Source organism: Lupinus angustifolius, unplaced genomic scaffold (assembly GCF_001865875.1).
Source record: "Lupinus angustifolius cultivar Tanjil unplaced genomic scaffold, LupAngTanjil_v1.0 Scaffold_6_51, whole genome shotgun sequence".
Classification (NCBI taxonomy): Eukaryota; Viridiplantae; Streptophyta; class Magnoliopsida; order Fabales; family Fabaceae; genus Lupinus; species Lupinus angustifolius.
Window position 1 is genome coordinate 2523 of NW_017717487.1, and position 24866 is coordinate 27388.

The following is a 24866-nucleotide window of genomic DNA, read 5'->3' on the forward strand; positions in this document are numbered from 1 at the left end:
CATATTTAGTGTATGCTTATTTTCTAGGTAATAATCTAAGCCTAAAGAATCTATCTAGTTGTTATTAAGAACATAATAAAATATCTTAAAGGAACAACAAATGTAGGTATATAGTACTCTAAAAGAAGTATATGTGATTTGGTTGGGTATTCTAATTCAAATTTTGTTGAGTGTAAAAATAAGTGAAAGAGTAGGTATGGTATTGATGAGTGTGAAATTATACTACATTTGCATTGCATTTAACTTACATTTTAGGACATAATTAGGACTTTAAGACTGTTTTTAGCTCTTATTTCTCTTTGTTCGGGTTGAGCGGGTATTTTTGGCTATGTTTTGCAGGGTGGATGGACTTAAGCCAAAAATTAGAGATTGGATACAAGAAGGTGGAAGTTGGTGTTGAGGCAATGCAAGGACCAATTGAATGGCCAAAAGAAGTCGCCTTGGAGTTTGGATCGAAGAGAATCAACTTGAACCAAAGGCATCACACACACCCAGGCCATGCTTGGACACATGGTTGTGTTCCACCATCCATGGGCCGTGTTCCACCACCCACGGTTGTGCATCGTTGGTTTTTGTGCCCCAGGCCGTGTTCCACCACCCACAGCCATGGGTCGTCCAGAATGCTGAAAACCATCTTTTGGAGGCTACGATCCACGACCAAGCTGTGTCCCACACCTATGGTCATGGATGACAGATTTGTTTCAATTTTTCTGATTTATTTTAGATTTTTTTTGATAGGTTTAGCCTAACCTCTTGTAGTTAGGATAAATAGGAGATCTCCCTTGGTGAATGGGACGCACTTTACATTACAATTCTCTAATTTATAATTTGTTATTCTCTTCTCCATCATGAGTGAGTAATTCCCTTTGATTTTAGGATTGAGGCTATGCCCTTTTATATTCAATAAAAAAAATTTCTTACTTCTATTTCATTGAGTGTTGTGATTTGAATAATTAAACTGAGTTTTGTTCGTGTGATAATCATACAACGAGAGTAGGTGCGACTTCAATTGAGTACACATGTCAGAGCTCGAGAGAGGATGACCCATATTGATGAGTGTGAAATTATGCTACATGTGTATTACATTTAACTGGCATTTTAGGACATAATTAGGACTTTAGGATCATGTTTAGCTTTTGTTTCTCTTTGTTTGGGTTGAGCATGTGTTTTTGGCTATGTTGCGTAGTTTAGATGAATTGAAGCTAAAAAGAGTAGAGATTGGGTGCAAGAAGATGAAATTTGGTGTTGAGGTTATGCAAAGACCAATTGAAGGGCAAAAAGAAGTCGTGAATATTATATTTAATTCCTATTTTTTAGATTTGTTTTGTTAGGCCTATCCCAATATTTTGTAATTAGGATAAATGAGGATTCTCCCTCAAACACTTTACACTTAACATTATAATTCTCTAGTTTAGAATTTGAGATTCTCTTCCCCATCATGAGTGAGTAATACCCTTTGTTTCTAGGATTGGGGCTATGCCCTTTTACAATTCAATAAACACTTGTTCTTACTTCTATTTCATTGAGTGTTTTGATTTGAATCATTAAACTGAGTTTTATTTGTGTGAGTTATCTGGCCAACAAATTACACCTCTTAGATACATTGGGGAAAGACCGAGAGGTGAACCCAACTATCTGACAATTTAGTTATTCAAACTATAATCCTAATTCACGAAAAAAGTCTTAGGATTTTCGAGTGTTTCTGGAATTCACCTTGGGTTGCTACAAAGCAATTGGATAGAAAGATCCAAGTAAAGGATTTGATTGATAACCGTACCACGAGAGTAGGTGCAACTTCAATTGAGTACATGTGTCGGAGCTTGACAGAGAATATCACATATCAAAGAGCAATTCACCCCCACAACTTAAAGTTCATGAAAAGGAGCAAAACAAGGATTTGCGAGTGTAAAGACGGTAACCCTTATCCTGGAAACTCTCCTTAAATTAGATATCAATCATTTTTAATATTTTCATAATTATTCTTGTCAACTGTTCAATTGTTCTAAATTCACTTTTAATTTCTCTTTGAGTTAAGTGTAAATTAATTGTTATAAAATTAAAGAAATTTTCCGGTCCTCGTGGGATCGATATTTTATTACTTGACGATATAATCGTGCACTTGCGATTTGCCCTATCAAGTTTTTGGCACCGTTGTCGGGGACTGTGTCAAAATGTCTTTAATTCTCAATTAATTCATTACTTTACTCTAGTGTAGTACGTGTTTTCCTTTTTCTTGGTACCTCTACAGTTTGCCCATGTAGTTTATGAAAAGTTCAAAGACCTATTCAGAGCCAGAAAGGACTTTCCGTAGAAGAAGAAGGAAACAAAGAGAAAGAGCAAGAGAAAGACGTGTGTATGTACAAACAATGGCTGAATGAGATAAAAAATCACTTCGCGACTACGCAGCCTCTAATGCTCGTAGTTCACGCCCTGGAATAATTCGCCCATGTATTGAGGAAGAGAACTTTTCTTTGGCATCTGCTCTTATCCAAATGGTGATGCAAAACCAATTTGAAGGATGAGTTCATGAAGATATGAATGCCTATATTGATCAATTCTTGGAATTATGTGAGACTATAAGGATCCATGGAGCTTCTGAAGATGTCGTTCGTCTCCACATGTTTCCATATTCCCTTAGAGATAGAGCTAAAATGTGGCTGAGGAATCAAAATGCTAAAATTCAAACAACATGGCGAACTTTGGAGGAGGTTTTTCTCAGCAAATACTTTCCTCCTTCCAAAATTGTGCATTATAGGCATCTCATTCAAAACTTCAGTCAAAAGGATGGGGAGTCAATTGCTGAGGCATGGGAAAAATTAAATGAGTTGACTGAAGTTTGCCCTCATCATGGTATTCCACCTTGGATGTTGGTTCTGAACTTATACATTGGGCTAGACTTTCCATCACAACAACTGTTGGACTCTTCACTAGGTGGTGCCTTCATGTGCAAAGGAATTGATGCTTCTCCAAAAATCATAGAGAATGTGGTTTCTAATCAACACCAATTGGCGAATAAGAGGAGACATCATCCAAGGAGAGACTCTAGTGCACAATATTCAGGAAATCAAATGGAAACGGTAATTTCCACGCTGGAGAACCTTTCTCAAAGGTTTGGAAAGCTGGAAAAATATCATGCTAATGTTATTGGGTCTATAACTGCAACATGTGAGGGATGTGGAGAAAAAGGGCATGAGTGGTCTGAATGCAAACAACTCACTAAACCTGTACATGGAGCTTGGGTCAATGAACAAACTGAATCATACAATTACTATGACTATAAGGAGAGGAGCGAACAACAATTCAACCCACCATACAGGAAGAATTATACCCAAACCTTTCTTGGAGGAGCAACAAACTTTAAATCATCAACATCGGGATGGGCAAGGTCATAGGAAACCTACAACACAATTTCCACAGGTACAATCTTCTCCTATTGATCCCACTCTTTTGTAACAATAATGGAAGGTCGAGCAAAATTACTGGTTAACCTTAATAAATTTGAAGAGGATCAAATCACAATTATTAAAAATGTTGCAAATATGTTAAATGATTTGAATTCTAAGATAGAAAATTTGACCATCCATGAGAAAATGTTAGAAACACAAATTTCCCAACAAGTTAGCAACTTTAATAGGCAAACGTGGATGTTTCCAAGACAATTAGAGAAAAATTCAAATAATGAACATTGTAAGGCTATCCGATTAAGGAGTCGGGAGGAACTCAAGGATGTTCCTCGAACTGAGAATGATACACAAGTGGAAGAGAAACATACTGAGACACAACTCCCTGAAGGGGAACAAAATTTTGAAAATGAGTCTAAGTATGTAGCTTCACCATCATATGTACCACCAATTCGTTTTCCCCCAAAGATTTGCGAATGCAAAATTAGAAAAGAAATATGGGAAATTCTTAGCTATCCTTAAGAAATTAATATCAATTTTCCCTTCACATAGGTACTCAAGAGATGCCTACATACACAAAATTTCTTAAGGGTATTCTATCTAAAAATAAAATACTAGAGGATTATGAAACAATTGATCTAATTAAGGAGTGCAGTGCTTTAATTCAAAATAAAATGCCCCCTAAATTAAAAGATCCTGCTAGTTTCTCTATCCCTTGCTTAATTGGTAACACTAATTTTGATTGTGCCTTATGTGACTTAGGGGCAAGTGTGAGCCTCATGCCTTTATGTGAACTAAAACCCACCACTATATCACTTCAATTAGCGGATAGGCCAGTTAAATTTCCTATAGGTATCTTGGAGGATGTTCCTATCAAACTTGGAAAATTTTACATTCCAACGGATTTTGTAATACTACAGATGGAAGAAGATGCACAAATTCCAATTATACTAGGTAGACCATTTTTGGCTACCTCTGGTGCTATAATTGATGTTAAAAATAGAAAACTTTCTCTAAGCATAGGGGATGAAAATGTTGAATTTGATATTGTTAAATCTATTAAACAACATTCTCTTGAGGATTCATGTTGCAAGATTGATATGTTGAACCAAGTAGTGAAGGAGGAAGTGCCTAAAGTGAAATATGAAGACCTCTTCGAGAGAAGCATGCTGATAGGTGAAACTTCGAATTTCAATGAGAAAGTGGCCAAGGATAGTGAATCTATAATTGCATGCTCACCACTCTCATTCGACCCATATGAGGAGAGCTTGAGGGTCATACGTAAATATGATAATTGGGAGAAAGGGAAAACACCTAAAGTGAAATTAAAAGCACTCCCTTCACACTCGTGTATGAGTTCATGGGATCCTGTGTGATGCACAATGATCAACCGTCAAGCTAATAACGTTAAACGAGCGCTTCGTGGGAGGCAACCCACGCTGGAGGTACATTTTTTAATTCACTAATTTTAGTATTTTAATGTCGGCTTTAGTGTCTCCCTGAGTTTGGAGCCTTTGTAAGGGAATATATATAGTATCATAAACACAAATCATAAACTCTAACAAATAAAAAAACAAATAAAAAATTACATGGATAAGTGCTAATAGGACAATGCCTACAAGCTGCCTCATTCAAATAGGATATTTGCACCTAGTCCATCTAGTACATATGGTCCATTTGGGACCTTTTTTCTCTTCTTTTGCAGGTACTTTCACTACACCCAATAAATCCGACCACTTATAATTGACAGATGAGTTAAGGACACTTTCTACCTAACTCGTGAGTTTTCTTTTTCTTTCTCTTATTGTTTAGATTTTTACATTGTGGACAATGTAAATTTCTAAGCTTGAGAGGTTTTTGCATTTAGATAGTTCATTCATGTCATGCATACCATATAGATTTTAAATTTTTTAGGTTGAATATTTATATTATCATGCATTAGGATATGTTTCATATCTCATCTATCCTCTATTTTGTTCTATGTGTTGTCCGTTTTCTTTAAATGAAAAAAGTATGCATGAATGATGATTGTTGATTTGTGACCCCATTGAAGAAAAAACATTTGATAAAATAATAACATGAAAGACATTATATTTTACAGTTGTGAATTAAATTTGGTAAAATAAAAGTCTTTGTTTCATAACTTTTGCTAAATGAACCAAATGTGAGAAACTTGTGTCAAACACAATAAGGGTTCTGGTTTGAATTTACAATTGCATAAAAACCTTTTTTCTTTCATGAGTGTATAATTTTCTATGATTGTACATTCTAGAACTTGATTTGTGACTGTTTCAAGATTGAAGTTTGTTTGTATGCATTAAATGACTGAGGCAATTAGAACTTTTTCTTTTAACTTTCAACCGCTTGCTATAAACATTGAAAACTCATTAGTTACCCACTTTTGAGCCTGAAATTTAATGATTTTTCATATCTACTCAAATTAGGGTTTGGGGTAATTTGGGATGTTTGGTTGAAGCAATGGGAAGAGTAAAAAGGTCATGCGTAATGAAAGAAACCATAAAATTGTGAAAAGAAAAAAATTCATCCTTTCTCTTTTAGGAAAAAATAATAAGAATGAACAAAAAATAAAAAATAAAAATACAAAGTATACTAAAGGAGAAAGGATTAAAAAACTATATTGTAAAAACAAGGGTTGATCAAAAAAGGATAATATGATGAAGTAATGTCTATTAAAAGAATCTCAATGCTTCAATCAAATGTCTAAAAAGTTTAAGTATTTTTGGAAACATTTGAAAGCCTTTTGAAGTATCATTTCTTTATTTATCCCACCTTAAATCATTCACATTGGCCCCATTACAACCATTTAAAGACCTCTTGATTTTTGCGTGCATTCAAATACAGTTAGTGATGATTTGGTCTATAATCAAGCCTATGGTAATTTACTTTCATGAAAATTTCAGAAAAATACTATGACCTTTAAACACATAAGAGTGATGAGAGAAGAATGACCCTAATTCATGTGGTTGTTATGACTAAAAAACTTAGCTTTAATTAAATTTGTTTATAATTGTCTTGTCCTGATGTCTGGATTGTTTCAAAACTAACATGAGATTGCTTGTTATTTTGGGTCATGATTTCTATATCATCATTCATGCATGATTGAGAAAATTAGACATAATACTTGCTTGAAGATAAGCAAGAGATAAGCTCGAGGGGATTTGATGAGTGTGAAATTATGTTACATTTGCATTACATTTAACTTGCATTTTATGACATAATTAGGACTTTAGGATTGTTTTTAGCTTTTATTTCTCTTTGTTCGGGTTGAGCAGATGTTTTGGCTATGTTGTGCAGTTTGGATGGATTGAAGTTAAAAAGAGTAGAGATTGGGTGCAAGAATATCAAATTTGGTGTTGAGGTTATGTAATGACCAATTTAAGAGCGAAAAGAACTCGTGGATATTATATTTTATTCCTATTTTTTAGATTTTTGTTGTTGGACTTAGCCCAATATTTTGTAATTAGGATAAATTAGGGTTCTCCCTCAAACACTTTACACTTAACATTACAATTCTCTAGTTTAGAATTTGGGGTTCTCTTCCCCATCATGAGTGAGTAATTCCCTTTGTTTCTAGGATTGGGGCTATGCCTTTTTGTATTCAATAAACACTTGCTCTTACTTCTATTTCATTGAGTGTTGTGATTTGAATCATTAAAATGAGTTTTATTCGTGTGAGTTGTTTGGCCAACAAATTATACCTCTTAGACACATTGGGGAAGGACCGAGAGGTGAATTCAACTATCTAACCATTTAGTTATTCAAACTAGAATCTTAATTCACGAGAGTAGTCTTAGGATTCTCGGGGGTTTCTGAAATTCACCTTAGGTTGCTACGAAGCTATTGGATAGAAAGATCCAAGTAAAGGATTTGATTGATAACCGTACCACGAGAATAGGTGCGACTTCAATTGAGTACACGTGTCGGAGCTCGAGAGAGGATGACACATATCAAAGAGCAATTCACCATCACAACTTAAAGTTCATGAAAATGAGCGAAACAAGGATTTGTGAGTATAAAGGCGGTAACCCTTATCTTGGAAACTCTCTCTAAATTAGATTTCAATCTTTTTTAATATTTTCATAATTATTCTTGTCAATTGTTCAATTGTTCTAAATTCACTTTTAATTTTTCTTTGAGTTAAGTGTAAATTAATTGTTATAATTAAAGGAATTTTTTAGTCCTTGTGGGATCGATATTTTATTACTTGACGAAACAATCGTGCACTTGTGATTTTCCCTATCACATATCAAAGAGCAATTCACTCTCTCAACTTAAAGTTCATGAAAAGGAGCAAAACAATGATTTGCGAGTGTAAAGGCAGTAACCCTTATCATGAGAACTCTTCCTAAATTAGATTTCAATCCTTTTTAATATTTTCATAATTATTCTTGTCAATGGCTGAATTGTTCTAAATTCAACTTTTAATTCCTATTTGAGTTAAGTAAAATTAATTGTTACAATTAAAGGAATTTTCCAATCCTCGTGAGATCGATATTTTATTACTTGACGATATAATCGCGCACTTGCGATTTGCCCTATCAGGTACATGTCACATATTAAGAAATACTCTAGTTTCATGGCCTTGTAAAAAGCAAGCTTGTGTTGTATTAAGTAATGTTGAAACAAATTATGTTGCAACAAACAATTGTTGTGTACGTGTTTTGTGGCTCAAACAATAAATGTGTGACTATGGATTGGATATGGATTGTATTATCATTAGATGTAACAACACTAGTGCTATTACTTTAACTAAGAATCCAATGTTACACTCTATAACAAAACACAAAGACATAAGGCATCATTTACACATAGGGTAACCGATTAATGGGCACTAGTGATGTTTATCCAGTATCACAGAAAGGATGGTTAATCAATTACCCTTGGCCCTCTTTCTTGTCCGAATTTCAATGAGAGGCTCAGTAATCGATTACTCTATGCGAGTAATTGATTATTTGGAGTTCCAATAAGGGTGGGTAACCAATTACACTGAGAGAGCAACCGATTACTTGGAGCTGATGAATTTCTGGGCAATACAACTGAGTAACTGATTACATCAAGTGATTAAGCAATTACTTTCCCATGTATAAAAGGGGAAAGCCCATTTTTACTCATTCCCCCTCTCAACCGAGTTTATCTCACTCTCTGTCATTTCTCATGAGTTTTGTACTCAAATCTTCACTATTTTGATTCAAATCTTCTCCAAAAACTTCATTTACCACCCTTCTACTCATTTTCTTCCCAACAATTTCTTCATTTACTTCTCAAATGGAAAATTCCATTCCAAAATCCTATAATTTGAAAAAAAAACATATTCTTCTACAACCAAGAAAATTTGTACAAACAACCCCAACATTTGTCAATGAGGACAAGATGAAGCTAACCCCTTAATTTATCTGGGTTTCTAGTAAATGATTAATAGAAAAAGACATTCATAGAACACTTTTTGGGAAAACAACTCATCATTCGTAAGTATAGTATTATTTATCTTTTAAGCTTGTTCACCTTCAGTTCTCGCAATTAGTGATGTACCAAAATTTCAATGATTTTTATACTGATATTGGAGATTATTATGCAGAACTGGATTATGTATTGGAGATTAAGGCACAATAAGCTTAACTCTTCTATTATGGGAACATAAGTTGCCTTAGATTTAGTTGCATTTGGAGATTGTTGCTTAGGAATACCTATTCCATGAGAAGAATTTGAAAGGAAATCATTCTTGGATAAATGATTTGGAATTACAATTAATGGATGCTGTGAAAAACTGAAATTTGTCAACTCGACATATATAATAATGCAACATATTAATCACCTCAAGGATATGAATGGAAACTTGATACATGATATAACTCATATTTCAAATTGATTAAATGAACTAGATGCATATGGAGACGACAACATGTCATAGAATTTTTAAACTTGTGTGAAATTTATATGTTTATTTTATGTTTTTGGGTTGTAAATGCACTATGTTTTATTTTGCTTTACAAAATTAAAATTGCCTTGTGGAAAATTGGTTGTTGACAACTTGTTCTCCCCATATATGTTGCCTCAAATACTATAGTTTTTTCTTATTTTTGATAATTGTGAACACAATTTTTTTGTCCGGCCCAGAAAATACCCAATTTTTTTTAAATAATATAATAATAAAATTCCAAAAATGTTTTTCTAAAAATAATAAAACTAAACCAGTTGTTAAGGTTCCTAAATCAAAACGATGAGGTTAACCATAATAACGAAACCGAAATAAAAAAAAGTCAAACCAATTATGTTAAGGTTCCTAAATCTAAGTGATTAGATTAACCAAAATTCAAATTTATAGTAACTTAATTCCCGAAAAATGATTTTTAGCAAATAAGAAAAATATATAATAAACAAATAATAGGCTCTAAAAACCTACATCATTTTAAGCAAAAAATCAAATAATAAAGTGACTTTATTTTATTTATTTTAATCTTTTTGAAATTATAATATTAAATTAATAAAATAATTAAAACTGTATTTATGGATTTTTATAATTATTTTCAAATTTACTAAAATAATTAAATAAAGATATTTGACATATTCTCATACACTTCCATTTGAATTCAAAAAATGTAACATATAATACTAAAATGAATGTGTCAAATCATGTTAGTTAACATCCTAAAATCAAGTAATATGGTTTAACAAAGTTGGAAGATTAACTAACATAATTTTAGGAATGTGGTTGAATAATTTTTATTATAAATAGAGGTGTTGAGATTAATAAAGAAGGACACCGGAAAACACTAGAGACAATGTAAACACATAATGCATTGAAATTACTTTTTGAGAAGTTGGTTGGAAACACGTGAGTGAGAGGAAAATGCTTTGAAAAGAAAGAGAGAGAATTGAGTGCATAATAATCCAGTATGCACAAAACCACATTTAGCATTGTGAGCCTTGCTTCTGTCCAATACCAGCCAACAGTTTTGCATATGTTTGACCTTCAGAGTTGACTTTCACGTTACCCAATCCAATATTGGTATGTCCAGCAGTTGCAGTGCGTCGCACCGCATTGAATCCTTACCCAGGAAGGAGGGGCAGATTCGTGTAGTTGAGTGCACACTAGTCTTCGTGCACCCTCACTCTTCAGCTAACCAGATACAGCCAAGTGGACTCTCCCTTGGTGCATCCAGCACCGGCCATTGTGAGCATGACACGTCAGCAACCTTAGTTGGTCTCTTCCGCATAGGATTATAGCTCTCACAGGGTTTTTTTTTTCATTTTTTGCATAATATTTCTATTTGTATATTATAAAACCAACATCATTTAACAAATAAAAATGCAATCTTTTTTATAATATCAAACAGAGATTCAATCACAAAAATAAATAATAAATAATTTTTTTATATGGAACATAGTTAATAAAATGATCATTTTTAGCAAGTAGTTACCAAACTTTTTAACGGATAACAAAGTGGTAACAAAACACTTTCTAGGTGAAAATAAACTAACAAACTTTTTTTAAATTAAATAAATATTATCATTGGCCATAACTAATTAATAATTAAAATGTTAGTTACCAAAATGTTATTTGCATTCAAACTTTCCATACATATAATAACTATCATTATCAATATTTGAAAATTCTCATAATGAAATATTTTTAGGAATTAATCAAAGATAGATAGAATGTCACATTGGAGGCTTCTTTCTTTTCAACTCATCTTCAAAAGGTCGCGCTATGCTGCTTATTTTCACTCGATTAATTCCTAAAATCCACAATAAATCATTTTCAATTAAATTAACAATTAAGTAAAATATCTTTTATAAATAAACACACAAAATAAATACTTTTCATAAGAAATAAAATTTGTCAACCACATAAAGGATGGAGGGACGGTCGCCTTGGGGGCTACTTTCTTCTCAACTCATCATTCGGGCGTTCGCGCTATGTCGCTTATATCCTTAATTAAAATACTCAACCAACAAACATTTTTTTACTAAAGAACTATGTAGCCTTGATTCCCTATATAAAAGAGGGATATGTATGACCAAAGTCCATCTTGTTGGGCACAATAATAAAAATAAATAAAAAATTTCTTGTTAATAATTAATTAAATAACCAAATTTGTTCTTGGCGACTCTACAAAAAAATTATTCACTTCATGCATATCATGCATCAATAAGAAATCATTTTTCTGCATGCATTTCATGATCTCATTGTAAGGCCACTCATCAATTGAATATTGATTTTAAGATCAACATTGTTAGACTCGACTAAAAGCAATCAATATTTAAACTGAAGACATTCAAGAAGACAGAGAACTCCTAGTTTGTGGTTGAGTCCATACTCGACAACGCATCGTCTTCAACCCTAGCTAAGTTGGAGACCGATTTGAAAGTTTCTCCTCACTTGAGGATCTCAGTCAAGGTTACACCATTCAAGCATTCATTTACTTTCAAATGCATATCTTTTTAACAAATATATATTAGTGCATTGATCATGCAAATTTTACCATCTCATATGTCATCATACCATCCCACACTACACTCTACCTATCATATTTACCCAAAAAAGAGAACACATAACCAAATAAAATTAATATATGCATTAATATGAGATATTTGATCCAAAAATAAAATGGAGGATGGTGCAAATATAAAACCAAAAAATGATGTACATCTTCAAGCAAATTTCTCTGATGATACAAGGCATTTTTGTAATTCCTAAAACCGTGGAAATATCCCTAGTCACCCCATTTGAGTCTGGACATCATGAAAAGATATAATTTTTGAATAACCCTCAATATGTCAATAACCCGGGGAGGGTAGTTTTTCAATCGTTTTCCTTGATATTCAATTATAAAAGAAAGGTTTTCTTGGAGGCGGTTTTGAGAAAGGTCAAACCAAGGGTGATGAAGTTCTTTGGGTTCCAAGAAAGGAGCGTTCGAGTCTTGTAATTGGAAGCATGTATGTAACGATACATTGTGTTCTATAGTGAAAAAAGAAAATCTCTCAGATCAGAGGGGAAGACTGGATGTAGTTTTGCAGTGGACAGCAAAACGAATCAGGATAAAATCCTTGCGCAATCTTTTCATTCCCTTTCTCTTTTATATTTCAAGATGTTTTAATTCGAGTTTGAAGCTGATATTTTACATACTTATACCTTGCTATATCCTTGTTAATATTGCATAAAAATATCTGATGTATCTCTGCTTATCTGTTTGTAAATAATTGTGTAGGAAGTTGATCTGGTAATTCTATTTCTATTACTAGTTAATCGATTATGAACAGTGCTTAATCGATTAAGAACAGTGCTTAATCGATTAACAGGCCATTTTTCAGCATGTGTGTAAAAACCAAAAAAGTGGAACTTGAGCTCCACCACACCTATTCAACCCCCCTCTAGATGTATTTTGCCACTGATACCTAACATAGATTTTCCTGATTTCAAACACTTCACATGTTATATATGCCAATGATTTTCATATGAATAACACAATCATACATGTCAAGGCATCACGACATAGGAAGTCATTTTCCTAGCATACATGGTCAGATGATCTTCAGGATAAAACGTTCCTTGATATTTGTCAAAATCAGGCACCTTGAACTTTGGTGGCACCACTAAATCCTAAACTACACATATGACTGTGAAATCCTTCAACAATAGGAATGTGCTTCCTCGATGACTTTGATTCTTTTCTCAATGGCATTTATTATATCTTTATCATGAGGATTGATAACATTATGTGGATTTGAGGGGTGGTAGGGATTGACTTGCACAAATGGAGTTTTCATATGAGGATAATTTTTCAAACCAGTCCCGATTGAGTTGAGGTAGGAGATAGTGTATCATATTGTGCGACAAGCTTAGCACTTATGATCTCGATCTCAAAAAAGAAAGTGTGTTTTCATATATTTTTTGTGTGTTTCAACTAAGGACCCATGGGGTCAATTTATAATTGGACCTAAGAGCCTTAGGCCTTGTTTGGGAGTGGGGTTTTGGAGAAGAATGGATGGCTTTGGATAGTCTTCCTCTTGTTTACGATCAAGGAGAGGGGAAGGTTTTGGATGGTTTCTCAAACCCTCCAAAACTACCCATGTGTCTATTTTTAAAGTTCCCCCAATTTGGGGATTTTTGGAGATAAAATGTCAAAAAATATTCTTATATTATCATTAGTTTATCCTCCTTCATCTAAATTTCATACTCCCAAATAAGGGAAAAGATTTCTTTCCTTTTCCCTTCCCTTCCCCTCTTCCTAACCTTTTGATTCCTCTCATTCCCTTTTCTCTCCTAACTCTCAAACAAAACGTTAGTGATTAGGAAAATACCTTTTCCATAAATATGGATAATTTGTTTTTGAATTTAGCAAACAACCTAATAAGAGGAATTATCCACTAAAGCTTTATTCATTTATTTTTATTTATTTATTTATTATTTATTTAGTTAATATAACAAATTAATAAGCTCTTTATCTCTGATTCAAAGGAGATTATCCTATGAGATTTTATTATTAGAAATTATTATTTATTATACAATACTTGTATTATGTATTTATGACTATTTTAGTTATAAACATCATTAATATTATCAATATGTTTTATATTATAAAAATATAAAAAATAGAAAAGAAAGAATACTTGAACAAAATTCTATACCTAAAAGTGCAATGTAGGATTGGCTAGTACCATGAACGTTGGTGGAGTGATGACGACGCCACAAACGAACAACTGAGAGGAGACACGAAACGTGGCAAGCTTCCTTGGTAATAATGAATATACTTTTTTTATTGATAAATACGAATAATATATTTTTCAATTTAGAAAACAATTTGATAAGAGGAATTATCCAATATAGCTTTATTCTTTTACTTTTACTTATTATCTTTTAATTCGTATAACAAATTGATAAGCTCTTTATCAATGATTCAAAAAATATCATCCGATAAGATTTTATTATTTATTAATGGGATAAATACTAATAATTCCCTCTCATTTTTGAATTAAAAAACAAACTAATAATAGTAATTATCTAGTATAATTTTAGTTTTATTTATTATTTTTATTGTTATTTAATTAATTAATTTTTTTTTGGGTTTTTTAGAGCATAAGAGGTTTATAACAAAATTTATTACTTTCTAATTTAAGGTCTTATCTTGATAATTCATTTTATTTTTGACATCACATAAGGTTCGTCAAAAATGATTTTCAAAGTTTAAAAGAGGTAGAAAATTTAACAATGATTCTAAAAATGAGTTTTTAGAAAATCAAGCAACATGATACTAGAAACAGAGTAACACTACTTTAAATTGAGAAACAAGTTAATATCTGGACAGTAACCCATTACTGAGTGGACAGTAAGGTCCACTAACTGATTACTACTTTTGAGTAACTAGTTACTTAGTGCTAGGAATGCATTTTCGAATTTGAAACTCGACTAGTATGTACCTAAATATACGAGTAAGATCCCAAATGATTCCTACCTCCTCGAATGAATTTTGGAACTCCTCTACACTTTATATATACACTTCTAAGTTTTTGAAACTATACAACAACTTTCAATTGCAAATCTATTACATGTTTTTCAAAAAAAGGTTAGAGAAATTATGTAGTTTAAAAGAAGATCCTAGTGTGATATTAACTTTAAAGTGTTATTGAAAATGATTCTAACATCATAGATTGAATGTAAGAATTGCTAGGCGTTCAAAAAGCCTTCTTCTACTCTATCTAATCAAAGAATCACCATAGGTTTTGGTGAGTGATTATGTAAAAAAGTGATGTGTTTTCTTATGGGGATTGTGTTCTAGATATAGTCTTGAAGTGAGGCTCGTAGGTATATCAATTAAATATTGGAAATCTTTTGAATTAGAAAATGAGAGTGAAGTAGCTTCAAAAGGTGAACCAACATACATCCTTGTGTAAAACTCTTTGTCCTTATCTCTTTTGATTTTCTGCAACTATTGTTCTATAAATTTATATTTCCTTTTAATTTTTTGAATTGTCATTTAAAAATAACAATACTGTTGCAAACCTAATTAAGTCTAGGTTACTATCTGGTGTTTATAATTTTTCATATTTCATGTTCTAATTTTCCATTTTTCTTAAATGAGTCTCTACGACCTCAAATATACCCGTTAAAATTCAACCATTGTTAATATGTACTTTATAGCATACAACAACAAAACCCTAGGTAATTTTCATACGAGAGTGATGTAATTAAGCACCTGCACATGAAAGTAGCGTTATTAAATTTGGATCGGTCAGTGATTCGGTTAGGATATTGAGCTAATGAGTCATTGATTAAACCAGTGAGTCAATGGTTGGATCGAATGATTTGGTTTACATTAAAAATTCTAAAAAATTCATAATATTAGTTAACATTATTTAATAACTGCATATTTCAAATTTAAAAATATTATTATACCTAATTAAGTAACCAACAAAGAACATTTTACTACTATAAAATATCACAAACAAGTTAAAAACTTCGTCAAACAATATATGTATTATGCTTTAATTATAAGAAAACTGCACATACGTTTAATATTTAATTAAACAACAAATTTGTTTCTATAATATAAGTAAACAAAGGAAAAATATAATTCCAAATAAGCTAAAAGTTTTTTCATCTTAAAACGACATTGTTTTGTTTGTTTTTAAAAAATATATCTTTTGATTGACTCGAGCGGTCCAACCTACCAAACCATATGAATCACCAAATTTTAGGCTTAAATCGATCGAGTTGAATCGAGTTAATCCAATTTTAATGTGAAACTGGTTAGATGAGAGGCTTGGACTAGTCTAATTTTTTATTTACGGTTGAACCAGTTAAATCGGTCGATCCAAACCGAGTTTTATAACACTTCATGAAAGTCAATCCATATTTACATCCATGTTACATGATGAGTTATGTTAGTCAAACAAATGAAAAGAGTTGGAGTAAAAATATAATTTCGTACTGAAATTTTTTATTTTTCACTGAATTAATAAAGCAATCTAACATTATTTGAAAAACAATTCGGGAGATAATTTAGTTTGTGAAAATAAAGTTAAGAAATGGTTTATAAAGGTATCTTTGATGAGATAATTAGATTTCTCAAAATTATTTTCGTTGTGCAATTTAATCTCTAAACATTTGGATTGATTATGTGATATTTAGAAGAACTTATTTATTTCATAAAAAACTTTATAAAATACGTGATGACTATTTTTAAATAATCAATTTGTCCCATTAACAAAATTTCCAAGTACTATACAGTTTAGAGATAAACTTGGGACACGTACAAGAATTTTAATAAGGAACTTTACCAAAAATTAATACCACAATCTTTAACGTAACATGGCTAATATTTAATATTTTATTTTAGAAGTTTATGTACCGAGATCTAATTTTTAATCCGAAATTATTTATCAGGGTACATAGCTTCTACAGAACTAGCTTTTAATTAATTTATCTATTTGGATGCTCTGCATTTGCGCCATCTCATTCCCCTCCATTATTCTTCATGTCTGAAAATACTTTATTATCAATACTGTCGATCTGCCCCAATTTTGTTAAGGATCAAAACAAAATTTGTATAAAAGGATGCTCTAAATATTTATTGATTATAACATTCAAAAGATTTATATATAATCGATATATCATCTATTATTCATTTGTATTTTTAAGAATCAATGAAAATTAAAAATAAATAGTGAATGATTGACTGATAATGTATAAAACTCTTAAACTATTTTTGCTTCTCATATTTATATACTTCAAGCTCTAAGCTATAGAATTATATTTTAATATATAATGGGTCTTTTAAACTGGTGGATGGGGAGTGCCCGAGTGGTGACGCACTTTTTTATAGGTCCACCCTAGAAAAAACAAACTTTAAATCCTTTATTGGGTTTAGCATTCAGAATTTGGGTCTCTGTTTTCGTGTCGAGTAATCTCCCTCTAATTGCATCATTTGGTCTGGGTTAAATTTTTGGAGTTAATATATATACACTGATAATATAAGTATTTTTTACACTGTCAGTAAAGTTTTACCATTCATATGTTAGTTAGTATTGACTTTCAAACAAAAATATTATAAATCAATAGTGGATGATATGCCGACAGTATAAAATCTTTTTCACAGTCAGTGCATAGATTTTAAACTCTAATTTTTTTAGTTTTTGCTTATATTTTAAAAAATAAGTTTAAAATATAAATTATATATGTTTGACAACCAAATAAAATTATAAAATAACTTTTTTTTAAAGATAAGCTAAAAGTAGAAGCTTCAAAATCATGAGTTGGTTTATTTTTGGTAAACTTTTTTTTCTTTAATTTTTTTCACTTCCCATTTTAGCCATCATAAAATTTGATATTTGTGGATTATTTATTTTGTAAATTGTGTAATTCAAGTTTTAGTAACTTCTGTTTATTTGTGTTTCATTTTATTTTTTAATATTAATATTGGTTTTTATATTTTATTATAATATACTTTTTAGTATTTATTATGCAATATTAAAAATAAAAAATTTATAGTAAAAATATATATGATGATAAATATTAAAAAATAGTGTAAAAACAACAAAAATAATCATAACATAAACAAATAGAGTTTAAAATCTATGCACTGTCAATGTAATTTTTTTACACTTTCAGTATATCATTCACTATTGATTTGTATTACTTTTGTTTGAGTGTCAATGATAGTTAACATATGAATAATGAAGATCTGCTGACAGTGTAAAAAATATATATATTAAACCTAAACAAATAACTTCATACCATTTTTTGCAATTTACTATGTAAAAAAACAATATTTCTACCTTACCCAAACAAAATAGATTAATTTATATTCAGTTTTCAGCTAAGGTACCAAAACATAAAGAGATTATAATTGCACATTTTATAATCTCACCGTTTATAAACTAAAACAAAAAACATAATCCATATAAATATTATGTTTTACTCACTTTAAATATAGATAAGGTGGACTTGTGGACTCCCTAGTATAAAATAAAAAATAAAATTAAAAAGATAGCACAAATTAGATAAAATTAAAAATAATTAAAAAAACTAATCTTACACAACTGTCATATTTTTTAATTACACATAATAATGGATAAGTCCAAACAATTTAACATTATATTCACGAATTTGATTCTTATGAATGACACTCAGTGGGAGAGACAATTACATACATTTCTTACTAGAAGGGAAGGAAATACCCTTAGTATTACTATAAAAATTTAACATTATATTTCAAGTTCAATGTAAAAATAAGACTGAACACCCGCAAACAACTCATACCCCCGTTAGAAAAGCTTGTGACGGAGTGGGCATTTTAGGCATACAATTTAGACTAATGTACATATTTTACGTGATTTGTTCGCCCAATAACTACATGTCGACCAGCCCAATAGATTGCCAATGATAGCTGAAAATGTGGGATAACGTATTTTGTGGTTAGAACAAGTCATAATGTCCTTAATCCATGAATAATTAATCTTTGAATTTTTTGTAATAATGTATGTATAGCTTGGGAATTTTCTGTAGATCCATTTTCATTTAGTCGTTTTAGCGTGGGTTCTACGAATCTCTCTACACAATAATCCTACATAAGTATCCCTTTTATCCTCTTCCATAAATATCCCTTTTATCCTCTTCCATAAATATCCCATTTTCTCTGAAGCATGGATCCTCATATTTCAAATCAAATTTCTCAGAAGAATGAAATTGTCAGGTCGCGGAAAGAACGAAGCTGGATGAGATTAGCAAGAAGAAGAGGATAAGTAATTGATATATTGAACTATGTAAGTTTGTCTTCTTACTTGAGAGTGGCTAGAGGTAAGTATCTTCTTCATCTGAGTCTTCATGAAGATAATTATGAGAAGTCAAGTATCTTACTACCAATGCCCCAATTTTTCTCCCGTTATCCATTAATTATTTTCTCCATAATTTTACTGCTTTATTAGCTCTTTGAATAATGTTCACACAATTCTGACGCAAAAGTGTAATAGAGGGGCTTAGACCTAAGTTTAACGTAAACAATTAGTTTAAGCTTGTTCTTCTGTATTGAAGAGGGGGATTATCAGTATCCGAGTTGTCTTCCTTGATTCAAGCAATAGCCAACCTTGGAGAGTTGTCAGATCTTGGGCTGAACCGGGCAGTCACTAGCCTTGGACCACATTGAGTGGATACCTGAAAAGGGATTCCAAGGTCAAGTAAGTATTTATAGTAGTATGTTTAGAGAGAGGGTAGATAGAATACATTGCATTTCCTTTACGAGTGACTTTACCTATTTATTGTGTGGGGTGCGGTGCAGTGGACTGCACTCAAAGAGGAGGTATCATCATTGTGGACGATACGACCTTATCCTTTTATCAACCTCAAACTGATAATGCTATGAATTTGGACTATCTCTATCGTGTGGACAAAGTGAACCAGTACACCGCTCATGTGGGGCATCCTTGCCTTTGTATGAAGGAAGGTTCTTCGGCATAGCAGGTGCTGACCTGTCCCGTCGCCGTCGTCCTTTCCCTTAGCTAGGCTGGTCACTCGTATGATTGACAGTCGTGTAGGTCAGATCTTGTCTGTCTGTGTATGATTGACAATCGTGTAAATCAGATCTTGTATGGATCTTCTATACGCAAGTGTTAGCCTCTGACTGGTCCTACCATTGGGATGGAACAAAGTTAATCGACATGTGAGCCACAATATTTTTAACAATAGTTTTTTTATTTTATATTTAGCTATAGTTTTGTACATAGAACTTGTGATTTGGTTTGCAGTTGCACTAATAGACAATGATAGACACTGGCATCTAGGTAAGAAGAATTAGAACAAAAATGAAAGAAATGCCCCTAACCATTAGTGATCATAGAGATGGCAGCATACATTAATTTCCTAGACAGTGCATCAGCAACAGGGTTTTCACTACCTAGTTTATACTGTATATCAAAATCCAGACCCACCAACTTAACTGCCCGTTTAAACTGATCATTAGAAAACAATCTCTGTTCTGTCAGAAACTTCAAACTCCTCTGGTCAATTCTGATAATGAAATGTCTGACCATAAGATAGTGTCTCCATTTCTGTATAGCTTGAACCAAGGCCATTAATTCCCTCTCATACACAGACTTTTGTTGGGCCTTAAGAGAGAGCCCCTTGCTCTAGAAGGCTAGGGGTCTTCCACCCTGCATCAACACAGCCTCTAATCCCTTGCTAGAAGCATTAGTTTCTATAACAAAATCCTTATTGAAATCAGGAACAACCAACATGGGTAACTCAGTTATAACCCCTTTCAACTTCCCAAAGGCAGCATTGGCTTCCTCAGACCAACAAAATGTATCTTTTTTAAGCAAATCAGTGAGTGGTCTAGCTATTCTACTATAATCCTTCACAAACTTCTTGTAGTACCCTGTAAGTCCCAAGAACCCTCTTAGTCCCTTGATATTGGTAGGATCAGGCCAAGATTTCATGTCCTCTACCTTAGAAAGATCAGCAGATACCCCCCCCCCTTTCAGAGATTACATGCCCTAGGTACTCAATGTTGGACTGACCAAAACTACACTTCTTTGGATTAGCTTTGAGGGAATTCTGCATTAGTATGTCTAGGATTAATCCTAGATGTTGGCAATGGGAGGCTACATCAGGGTTGTACACCAAAATATCATCAAAGAACACTAGGGTAAACTTTATGAGATATGGCTTCAATAGTTCATTCATGAGGGATTGGAAGGTAGATGAGGCATTGGTTAGCCCAAAGGGCATGACCAAAACTCATAGTGGCCCTCATGAGTTCTAAAAGCTGTCTTTTCTACATCCTCTGACCTCATCCTCATATGGTGATATCCAGATTTCAAACCCAATTTAGAGAACACCCTGGCCCCTCCCAATTCATCCAGTAATTCCTCAATCAAAGGTATGGGGAACTTGTTGGGAATGGTTATCTTGTTAAGGGCCCTGTAATCTACACAAAACCTCCACCCTCCATCCTTCTTTTTAACTAGGATTATAGGGCTAGAATAAGGACTTATACTAGGCCTAATAACCCCAGCTTCCAGCATCTCAACTACCAACCTCTCCACTTCTGATTTCTGGTAATAGGGGCACCTATATGGTCTTAGATGAGGGATCTCTGCTCCTTCCTTCAAATGAATGGCATGGTCTTGCCTTCTAGTAGGAGGAAGGCCTTGAATATCCTGGAAAACTGATTGAAATTGCTGTAATACTTCCTCTAATTCTGTTGGTAATCTCCTCTCTGACCTAGTTGGTGTGGACACATCACACTGCAACAATAATCCCTCCCCCTCCTCCATTAGAACTTGCATAAAAGACCCCATTGATAGCTCAGCCTTAGTTAGGGCAGGATCCCTAAATATAGTGATGTTTGTTCCCCCTTTTTGATAGATAGTTTCATTCTACCAAAATCAGCCCTTACCTTCCCTAAGCTAGCCAACCATTCCAAGCCTAAAACCATGTCCACCCCTCTTAATTCAAACAGATAAAAGTCTTGAATTACCTCAAGTTTCTGCATGAAAAGTCTGAGCTGGGAACACTTGCCCTGGCATTGATAAGGCTAGGGCTATTCCTAAGCCTTATATTAAGCACGTGTATACAAGGGGTAAGAGAAATGTAGTTAAATGGTAGTTGGTAACCACTTTCTCTTTGTAACAGTTAGTTAGTTAGTTAACTGTAATGATTAGCTATAAAAGGGGTAGTGGTAGTTATTGGAAGATAGGAAAAAGTCAGTAAAGGGCACTGGTTGTGGAACCAGAGGGGATCGTGGGATCTAAAGTGTAATCTTGCAACTATTTCTGCAGTATCAACTGCTACCTAATAAACAAGTTAGAACCCTACCACAAATCACTCAGATTGTGGGTTAGGGGCTTTTCTTTTCATCTATTCTTCTATTTTTCTTACAATTGATACCAGTGTCTATCACTGGTATCAGAGCACCGTTTCTGGTGCCTGAGGGGGAGGGACTACCACCATCGTCGTTGTGTTCTGCGCATGGTATCTACTAGAAGGATGGCCAAGGAGAATGATAGTTGGGTGCAAGAAAGGGATGAGATGCGACAAGAACGGGAAGCAATACGTCTACGCCTCGAGCTCAACGAGGCACGTACCAAGAAAACTGAAAACATAATGGAGGCAATTGCGATAAAGCTGGGCATTTCCATGGGAGACGACTCTGTGGGGGTAGGCAGCGAAAATGAAGAGGAGGTAGAAAGTCATAGAACTCGTCCAACGCAAGACAAATGGCGTAAACTCGAGATACCCATTTTTCTGGGAGAGGATGCGTATGGGTGGGTGCAAAGGTTGGAGAGGTATTTCGCCTTGAGAGCTGTAACAGAGGAGGAAAGGATGCAAGCCACCACAGTGGCCCTTGAGGGCAAGGCTCTGAGTTGGTTTCAGTGGTGGGAACGTTGTAACCCAACTCCAACCTGAGACAGTTTCAAACTCGCAGTGGTAAGAAGTTTTCAACCCTCTATGGTACAAAACCCTTTCGAATTGCTATTATCCTTAAAACAAGAAGGAACCGTAGAAGCGTATGTTGAGGAATTTGAAAAATACGCAGGGGCATTGCAAGAGGTTAACAAAGACTTTGTTAGGGGTATTTTTTTAAATGGGTTGAAAGAAGAGATAAGGGTGGAAGTGAAATTGTATGAATTGGAAACTCTATATGCAATCATTAAAAAGGTTATTCTTATTGAGCAGAAAAATATGGTAATGAATAGAAAGAGTGGGGCGAGTTCAAGCAAAGCTGGAAGTTCTTACAAGGGGCATCCTTATAATAGGGTGGTCTCTGTGGAAAACTCAACAACCAGCAATAACAGAAGAGAAGGGACAGTTGGGGAAGGTACAGGGAGTAACAACAGATCTGGTCAGGAAGCTGAGAGTTCTAGATTCAGGGGGAACTATAGAAGGCTCACTAGTGGGGAAATGAAAGAGAAGAGGGAAAAGGGCCTATGCTTCAGATGTGATGAACCCTTCACCAGGGGTCATGTGTGCAAACAGAGGCAATTGGGGATGATAATCATGGCTGATGAAGAAGATACTGATGGAGGCATGGAAGGGGGAGAGGAGCAAGAAGCCTTAAATTCTCTACAACTCTCACTTTACTCTATGAAGGGGCTGACTTCTACTAAATCCTGGAAGATGAGGGGAACTCTCAGAAATACTCCAGTGGTAATCATGATAGATTGTGGAGCATCCCACAACTTCATTGCGGGGGACTTAGTGGACAGGTTGAAGTTGAAGGTAGAGATGACTAAAACTTATGTAGTGGAAGTGGGAGATGGTCATCAAGTGAGGTGCCAAGGCAAATGTACTCAACTCAGATTGAATCTTGAAGACCTAGAGGTGGTCCAAGACTTTTACTTATTTGGTCTAAAGGGGGTGGACCTAGTCTTGGGAATTGGTTGGTTAGCAGATCTGGGAGAAATCAGGGCTGACTTTGGAAAGATGATCTTAAGTGTGAAGAAGGGGGACTCAACAATCACATTGGTGGGTGACCCAACATTAACTAAAACAGAGTTGTCCTTGGGAGCCTTTATGCAGGTTCTATTGAAGGAGGGAGAAGGATTGCTAGTTCAGTGTGACCCCAAACCTCATGCCAGAATTGAGGAAGTTGTGCCAGAGGAAATACAGAGGGTGCTGCAACAGTATGAAGAAGTGTTTCAGGATCCACAGGGACTGCCACCAGCTAGGAGACAAGATCATGCTATCCACCTAAAAGAGGGAGCAGAGGTGCCCAACCTCAGGCCATATAGGTACCCTCATTATCAGAAGGCAGAAATAGAAAGGTTGGTTGCTGAAATGATGGAAGCTAGAGTGATCAGATTCAGCATAAGCCCCTACTCAAGTCCTATCATATTGGTGAAGAAAAAAGATGGAGGATGGAGGTTCTGTGTAGATTATAGGGCTCTCAATAAGGTCACAATCCCCAACAAATTCCCTATCCCTCTGGTGGATGAATTACTAGATGAGATTAAGGGGGCCAAAATCTTTTCCAAGCTGGATCTCAAAGCTGGATACCATCAAATCAGGATGAGGGAGGGAGATGTAGAAAAGACTGCCTTTAGGACTCATGAGGGGCATTGAGTTCTTGGTCATGCCCTTTGGGCTGACTAATGCCCCCTCAACTTTTCAAGCCCTCATGAATGAAATTTTGAGACCCTACTTGAGGAAATTTACCCTAGTATTCTTTGAGATATACTAGTGTACAATTCTGATTTACTCTCTCATGTGCAACACTTACAATCAGTCTTGGCTTTGTTGATTCAACATTCTCTAAAGGCAAATCAGAAAAAATGCAGTTTTGGCCAGCAGAGTATTGAGTATTTGGGGCATGTTATTTCTGGGAAGGGGGTGGCTGCAGATTTATCCAAGGTTGAGAGTATGCAGACTTGGCCTCAACCTACTAATATTAAAGGCTTAAGGGGGTTTCTAGGCCTAACAGGGTATTATAGGAAGTTTGTCAAGGACTA

At 33.9% G+C, this 24866-nt stretch overlaps 1 protein-coding gene and 1 long non-coding RNA gene across 2 annotated transcripts; both read left to right on the forward strand.

The window, feature by feature from the left end:
• Positions 1–284: 284 nt before the first annotated feature.
• Positions 285–16662, forward strand: LOC109337433. The gene is made up of 3 exons (XR_002106449.1): positions 285–568; positions 11768–11771; positions 16651–16662. It is a non-coding gene; the product is annotated as an uncharacterized LOC109337433 (long non-coding RNA).
• A 6204-nt stretch (positions 16663–22866) lies between these two features.
• LOC109337432 lies at positions 22867–24480 on the forward strand. Its single transcript, XM_019574412.1, has one exon. The coding sequence runs from the start codon at positions 22867–22869 to the stop codon at positions 24478–24480; it is 1614 nt and encodes a 537-aa protein (XP_019429957.1).
• The last annotated feature ends 386 nt before the right edge of the window (positions 24481–24866 follow it).

What these genes read in the sequence shown, in the direction of transcription:
- LOC109337432 (XM_019574412.1), top strand. Translation starts at nt 22,867, where the DNA reads ATGGTACAAAACCCTTTCGAATTGCTATTATCCTTAAAACAAGAAGGA.